We start from the raw sequence: 7,939 nt of genomic DNA, 5'->3' as shown, positions 1-7,939 counted from the left end.
AGGTCCACGTTGCAGGTTCAGTAATTGCGATTCCACCTCAGCCCTGGCAATGGGCCCAACTGATCAAATTTCATGTCAATTTATGTTCAATTCACGTTTAGCGCATTTCGCAAAAAACTGAGCAAAATCTAGTGGCTTTTTGTCCCACAAACGTAAAGTGATAGTAGATGGTAAATTTCACCGTCAAAGTGGTGGTTTTATGCTATTCACTCTGCTAGATCAGACGACTCGTGGGCTATCGGTTTTTTTTCCGAACGGAAGATGGCACCTGTCATAAAAAAAGGAAAAGTTGCCACTTGGTAATTTTGGTTGATCGAGCGTCCGTTAATAGTGGCGTGGGCGTGATTACCATCTACTCGTCTCGATCGCCGGTGGCCGGTCACCGGTACCGAAGTCGTGACGGTTCTCTCGTTCATGGAGAGCCACACGCTAGCCCAGCACGGCAGTACCAATGTCGCCGTCCTCCTTCCGTCCACGCAAGCTACCTGGTGGCTCCAAGCGCGCTCTCAGCCACGGATCCTCAACCTCGCCCCCACCGTAGAGGCCGCGCGGGGAAAGAACCTGGGGAGAGTGAGAAAAATCCTTCCTCCTTGGTAGAATCTAGAAGGGGAGTGGGCGCCATGGGGATACTACTGGTATCTGGCAGATTCTTGGCGCGACGGCCTTCCCTCGCGCTCGCCCCTCGCTGCTCCGGAGGCTCCCCGGACAAGCGCGGCAGGGACGAAGGTATGAGCTGCTCCCTGTCTACCAGTAGCTGTTGTGTCCCCCGTTCGCAGCTCCCTGTAGGTGTTTGATGAAATGAAATGCCGCTGTTGATTGCTAGATTAGTGCTGCGATTAGTCTGACTGTGCTTGCGTTGTCGTGTCACCACCTCAAGAATGTCATAGTGTTAGCCCTGCCCTTGATCAGAAATTCAGAACTCCAGTGTTTGCTTTAAGGGTTTGGATAGGATCTGCTTACTGGATTTTGCAAGAACATTGCAAATGCCTGATTTCACGTGCCAAGATCTGAAGTGAATGCAGTCTTTGCTTCATGTTAGTTCAAGCAGGGTGTATGTTTCTATTCATCCGTGCACTAGCAGGTCATTGTACATTAACAACTGGGTGTCTGGGTCTATCTAACGATCGGTGTTAGAGATTAAAAAAAGGCACTATAGTGGCCGTTTATTGATTTAACAATTGATTCTCGTTTTATCATCATCTATCTGCACCTTTCTCCAAATGAGTGGCAGCGAACGGTTTTGTATTTATTTGCCTGGAACACCAAACTGTAGTTATCCTGGATTTCTCTGATCAAGCCATTTTGTACTGCATCATTGGTATTTCACATGGTAAAGCGTTCCTTCACCGTAATAGGCAGCAAATGATTTTGAAATGCCCATATGCAAGCAATGTTTGTTTCTTAGATTTAAATGCGCATGACATGCTATTGATATTTTGTTTGTCTAATTTGACGTATAATGAGTGGTTGACTGTGAAGGTCCTCTTTTAAAGTGGATTAAAAAGGTACTGTTACACATAGTTTGTTATAACAGGTTACTTATAACACGTTCACCTTGTGATAGGTATAACATCAAAAACCAAAAGGATGTCAGAACTGATAGCAGACCTTTGCTTTCATTCTATCTCATTTTGAAGGGGTACGGTACTATGGTTCCCCTACTCACTATTGTATAAGATGTTATTTACAAATTAACAGAAATTAACAATAAGCATCCATTGAAACTCTCTCCCCAGTTTGCTAGGCATGAACGCTCTTCCCTGTCAATATATGAGAAACAAATCGAGTACCAAACCCCAAATGCATATACATTGTCAAAAAATGAAAATCCTATATAAACGTGTATGCATTTTCATGAGACCTTTTTTTTTAACTATTGGATCCTGCATTTCAACATTATTACCATTGAAAAATTATAAGGAGAGAACATTTGGATTTCAGTTACAGTACCTAGAGCGGACGACTCAGCGGCCATCGATTTCTTTTAGCGGACGGAAGATGGCGCATGTCACAAGAAAAAGTTGTCACTTGGCAATTTTGGTTGATCCAACGTCCGTTTAGGCATTATTACAATCTACTCGTCTCGGTCACCGGTCACCGGTACCGAAGTCGTGACGGTTCTCTCGTTCAGGGAGAGCCACACGCTAGCCCAGCACGGCAGTACCATGTCGCCGTCCTCCTCCCATCCACGCAAGCTACCTGGTGACTCCAAGCGCGCTCTCAGCCACGCCTCCTCAACCTCGCCCCCACCGTAGAGGCCTCGCGGGGAAAGAACCAGGGAGAGTGAGAAAAATCCTTCCTCCTTGGTAGAATCTAGAAGGGAGTGGGCGCCATGGGGATACTGCTGGTATCCGGGAGATTCTTGGTGTGATTGCCTTCCCTCACGCTCGCCCCTCGCTGCTCCGGAGGCTCCCCGGACAAGCGCGGCAGGGACGAAGGTATGAGCTGTTACCACTGGCTGTTGTGTCCCCCGTTCGGCCGTTCGCAGCTCCCTGTAGGTGATTGTTGAAATGCCGCTGTTGATTGCTCGATTAGTGCTGCGATTAGTCTGACTGTACTCGCGTTGTAGTGTCACCTCCAGAATGCCATAGTGTTATCCCTGCCCTTGATCAGAAATTCAGAACTCCAGGGTTTGCTGTACTGGTTCAGGTAGGATCTGCCTACTGGATTGTGCAAGAACAGTGCAAATGCCTGATTTCACGTGCCAAGATCTGAAGTGAATGCAGTGTTTGCTTCATGTTCAGTTCAAGCAGAGTGTATGTTTCTATTCATCCGCGCACTAGCAGGTCACTGTTACCCTAAAAAAAGCAGGTCACTGTACATTTACAACTGGGTGTCTGGGTCTATCTAATGATCGTTGTTAGAGATACAAAAAAATGGTATACTATAGTGGCTGTTTATTGATTCAGCAATTGATTCTCGTTTTATCATCGTCTATCTGCACCCTTCTCCTCCAAATGGGTGACAGCAGACGGTTTTGTATTTATTTGCCAAGATCACTAAACTGTAGTTATCCTGGATTTCTCTGACCAGGCCATTTTGTACTGCATCAATGCATCATTGGTATTTGGCATGGCACAGCATTCCTTCACCGTAATAGGTAGCAAATGATTTTGAAATGCTAACATATTCATTTGATTTGGAGACAGAAGTAGAGATCACGGTGTTTTGGCTTTTCATAAAAAAAAACACATCTGAGGTTGCATTATCATTTTAATCCATAATCCATATGCATGAAATGTTTGTTTCTTAGATTTAAATACACATGACATATTACTGATAGTATTTTATTTGTCTGATTTGACTGATAATGAGTGGTTGACTGTGAAGGTCCCTTCTTAAGGTAGATTAAAAAGGTACTGTACACATAGTTCGTTATAGCAGGTTACTTATAACACGTTCGCCTTGTGATAGGGGTATAACATCAAAAACTAAAATGATGTCAGAACTGATAGCAGGCCTTTGCTTTCATTCTACCTCATTTTGAAGGGGAACGGTACTTTGTTTCCCCTACTCACCTATTGTATGAGATAATATTTACAAATTAACAGAAAGTCATAATAAGCATCCATTGAAACTCTCTACCCAGTTTGCTAGGCATGAAGGTTATTCCCCTCTGCTCTACAAAGGAATGCCAATATATGAGAAACAAATTCCAGTACCAAATCCAAAATGCATATGCATTGTTGTGAGTTACCGGATTTCTTAGTGTCCAGCGTCCTTTAAAATAAAAAAATTAACAAATCATTTGGTACTAATTGCATCGACGAAATCTCAGGAGCATTTTTTTTGTAATAATTACCCTCAGTAAACTCCAGTACTATTGTCCAACAGAGCATTGAAGGAAGAGAATAGGTGATTCTTCTGTTGCATTATGGCATGAAGAGCAAGAATGGTATGTCTAAGTATGACCTAGTGTTTAGTTAATGTGCCTAATATCCAACAGAGCATGGTAATAAAAGCAGACTCCTGAAGCCACTTGCAAGAAAGCATTCTTGTAAAAAATCGCATGGGCTTGATATTATTCAGTCTCTCCCAAGTATTGAACATAACACCATATAACAACTTGTTTAACGTATTCTCCTGAATAGCTGTATGGATTTAGTCTGCGCAGCAAACCGAGGCCCTGCCTGCACATCCAAAGAAGCCAGTTCGGATCTGTTTGAACTATGGATGAAAATAGACGTTGGGCAATAATTAGGAAGTAAAATGGCCTTTTTATTGGTATATGCGATGATGTATTTTATATAACTGGAAACTGTCGGACGGTGAGTGGGATTTATTCAAAAGGGATTAAGGAAACACACTGTTCAACGAAGAAAACATGCACTTTTGATTGCTGATTTGTACCTGGGATGAAAACATATTTGTAGTATGAATCATTCCTTCCTTACTTGTCAGGTGACACATCATCCACCGACTGGGACAAGGCTTGGTCTACGTTTAAGAAGAAAGGGAAGAAGTCCCTATTTTCGGAGTTCTCGCCGAACAAATATGTGACCTGGAACCCGCGGCGCAGTGAGTATCCTTTGTCTGAAGAGGTCGATCCAATCAAAAGAGCTGAGAGATCTAACTTGATGTTGTGGACAAGTCCAAGATTTACCTTAGTAGGGGCAATTATCATTGTCTTGGCATTGCTAATCTATACACTGCTTGTGCCAGCCAAGTAACTGTTCAAATGACTGGTAGGAGGTGACCTGTAGGCCGAATATTCTACTTGGAAGTCTGCATTGTACATTTAGTTTGTAATATACTTCACCAACTGTAGCAAGGATCTGTATTTCTTCAACCACATTTTAATAGATAATCCCTTTCAGTTTAGTGGTTTTGTTCACTTGTGCATCAAATGGATCATTTTTTTTTTGTTATTTTCCAGTATAACCATGAAGTATTTGTCAAGTCGAATAATATGTCGACTGATATATACGACTATGCTCTCGATGTGAGTTTTCATAGTTCTTGCTTCTCACTATCTTCAGGTATGATCATCTAACGTTAGCTGTGTATTAATCTGTTAGGTAGTTTCTAGACTTCTAGTATTGGTAATGCAGTAATGCTTGACCAAGTGGACATGTGCAAATCATCTAGTATAACCTGGTGTAACCCATTAGCAGCACGTTTTCATCACAGCTAAACTCAAGTCAAAAAAGACAGTTCATTAGCTTCATATAATAGTAAGCACTAGATAAGCAGGAATCTTTCTTAGATCTAAAGCAACTTTACTAACCTGATTTCCTATCCTTAAATAATTAGCCTTTGTTGCTCACATTGGAGGCACCAAAGAAGTCTGTCTGCAGTCTACATCTTGTGGTTAAACTTGTTGGATGAAAAACAATATAAATAAACATGGTCTGGAGCCAGGACCATCTCATCTTTCCTTCAAGACTTGGTCGTTACAGCTGTATTTAGCATCTTGGAACAGGCCAGAGAACTTGTTCTCATCTTTCCCTCTGAAATTGGATTTCTTATCCCTTAGACTTCTGAATTATGGCCAAGCTAGTTTTCCTTCTCCTATTAGTTGTTGCAGTACTGCTGGTCTAATGCTAAGTGTCTAAAGTGGCAAATTAGGGTTTCTTAAGATAACTACTAGTAGAATGCTCAGGAGCTTCCACAATTTGGTTTCGCACAGACGTAAATGTAAATGAACTTCTAGAAAGAAAAGATTAATGCTGTTCACAATTTAAAAAGTAAATCAGTAACTAAATTTTGATTGCTGTAATAATTAATATTTGCCTGCTTCTTTGATCTGTTATATTGCTCTACGTTACCCGTGCATCGCCTTAGATTCCAGACACATCTGAAATCTGAACACAAAATTTGTCTGTGTCGAGAGGGCGAGGACTTTCTTTCCTCAATGTGAACAGAATAGATTGGTCCGAAGAAAATGTGGAGGTCAAGTCAACTGCTCCCCCTCCCAGCCTCCCTGGACGTGCAAATAGTTTTCTTGCGTGTCCATCTTGTGCTGCTGGTGCTGTATTTTACTTTACTGATTGTGCATTATCGTACAGCTTTTCCTGTAGATTTGCTTATTTTATGCATTTTGTTTGGACGCTTGTATTGTCCATGGCTAGCGGAGAAACTGGCCTGCATAGTTTAAACAGTGGACGATCCGATGCTGAAAGTCGTGATCAAGAAAATCTCAATTTTCTTTTCTGATCATGTCTGGAGTGGGTAGGATGTTGCCTGACCTTGTACGCGCTCGCCATTGGCAGGTAGACACTGGCGTAGTTTTATGCATCAGTCCAGCTGGTGTGTCGAGCTCCGGAGACTGGCCAGTTAGCGCCGCGATCCAGCATTTTCTTCAGACATAATCCTGCACTGATCCAACCCAATACTAATAACAGTGGCTCTTAATATTTTCTAACCACGCTTGCTTGCTGATGATGACTGGTGACAAATATGCCAGGCTGGATGGATCAACTAATGACAGTGGCTGAGTGTACCAGCCTGGTGTGTTTTGGATTTACATATTGGTCTTGAAGGTAGCTTATCCAGGAAGCTTTCCAACTGAGCTAACATCCCTCCCAGTAGAACAGTGACACCTCAATGTTCAAACCCGAGAGATTCTAGAAGCGTCCACGGCCCCAAAGGGCAGCTGCTTCTTGCACACCAAGGAAAGAAGCTTGGCGCCCAATCTTCCCAATTTCATCGGCAATTTGTTTTGTTTTAGAGAGTAATTCCCTTGAATTTTCCGTCTATAAAAGGGCAGAGCGCCCATCACTCCGCTCACACCAGTCAGACACACAAACACAAGCGCAGCCAACTCACACACACACACACAGACTTGGTCTTGTCTCCGGTCTCCTCCTCTCTCGATCGTGCCTATCTTCCTGCGCAAGAAGAAGAAGATGCCAGCAGCAGCAGCAATGGAGCGGCAGGGCGACGCGAGGCGGCCGTTGCCGAGGCGCGGGCAGGTGAAGGCGACCATCTTCGCGAGCCTCTTCCCCTGCCTCGTCTCCCGCAAGGCGGCCAAAGCCGGCGAACGCAAGGAGGGCAAGGCCACCAAGACCAAGGGCGGCAGCGGCGGTGGCGGCAGCCGCGTCGTTCCCGGTGGTTGATTCAGCTTGGCCGGGGTGAAGAAGAAGAAGCTATGAAGTCTGAAGAAGAAGAATCAAGAACTGGGATTTCTCATGTCCCCGGTGCAGATTGCTGCAGGTCCGGCTCTTCCTGAGCCGAAATTGTGTCTTGGAACGCGGAAGGAGGGTGGGCGTTTGGGGGTCGGGTACGCCGGCGGGGGCCAGTCCGTACTGTCGGATTCCGGCGGCAGCTGGAATCTGTAGTGTCTTAGCAGTAATTTATCGTCAGTTTTGGGCTTGATTGGACACCGCCATTATTCGGTGGTGAATTTCTGGGGTTGTAATGTCGGTGTTGTCTTGAATAATAAGAACTCTGCATCTCGGTCGCAGAGTAGTGCATTTCTTCAGTAACATGTTGCTGTGAGTGCGTTTATCGAACAAGCTTTGCGCTTGTTGATTGAGTTCTTGATTGAACAATCTTTGTGCTTGCTGGTACTAGAACGTTGGCATTGGGCGGTGAATTTTCCTGCTTCGTACCGTCGGTGTGTGCTCCGGTTTCGTTGTCTGAATAAGATCTCTGCATCTCCGTCGGAGAGCAGTACATATTCATTCAATAACCTGTTGCACAGAGAATGTTGATCGAACAATCTCGTCCTCTGAATCTCCGTCTCAAAGTAGCATACATTGACTGAACTCTTGATCGAACAACCTCTGCGCTTCTTCCTACTCCTGCCTCCCGTCCGTAGTTTGTCACTACTGCAAATGGAAAATCACTGCGGTATGTGCTTTCTTTCTCGTGTTCTTGAGACCATACCATTTTTGTTCTTCCTGCCACGACACGTCAGCGTCATGTACAGTAGGCAGATCGAGGTGCTTCGCCCCGAAGTTTTCTCCTGCCAACTGTACCTGGGCCCACTCAGGCC

At 44.3% G+C, this 7,939-nt stretch overlaps 1 protein-coding gene across 2 annotated transcripts; it reads left to right on the top strand.

The window, feature by feature from the left end:
- Positions 1-490: 490 nt before the first annotated feature.
- On the top strand, positions 491-4,821 carry LOC124702277. 2 transcript variants are annotated; one of them, XM_047234402.1, is made up of 2 exons: positions 491-726; positions 4,402-4,821. In XM_047234402.1, exons 1-2 carry the CDS (start codon positions 621-623, stop codon positions 4,668-4,670), a joined length of 375 nt encoding a protein of 124 aa, XP_047090358.1. In that variant the 5' UTR covers positions 491-620; the 3' UTR covers positions 4,671-4,821. The 2 variants fall into 2 exon arrangements, 1 of the variants encoding a protein (XP_047090358.1); XR_007002401.1 differs by lacking the exon at positions 491-726 and adding an exon at positions 739-2,438 and having other exon boundaries at positions 4,402-4,509.
- Positions 4,822-7,939: the final 3,118 nt, after the last annotated feature.

This window comes from Lolium rigidum, chromosome 3 (genome assembly GCF_022539505.1).
Source record: "Lolium rigidum isolate FL_2022 chromosome 3, APGP_CSIRO_Lrig_0.1, whole genome shotgun sequence".
Taxonomy (NCBI): Eukaryota; Viridiplantae; Streptophyta; class Magnoliopsida; order Poales; family Poaceae; genus Lolium; species Lolium rigidum.
This window is presented reverse-complemented; position numbering and strand designations above follow the sequence as displayed.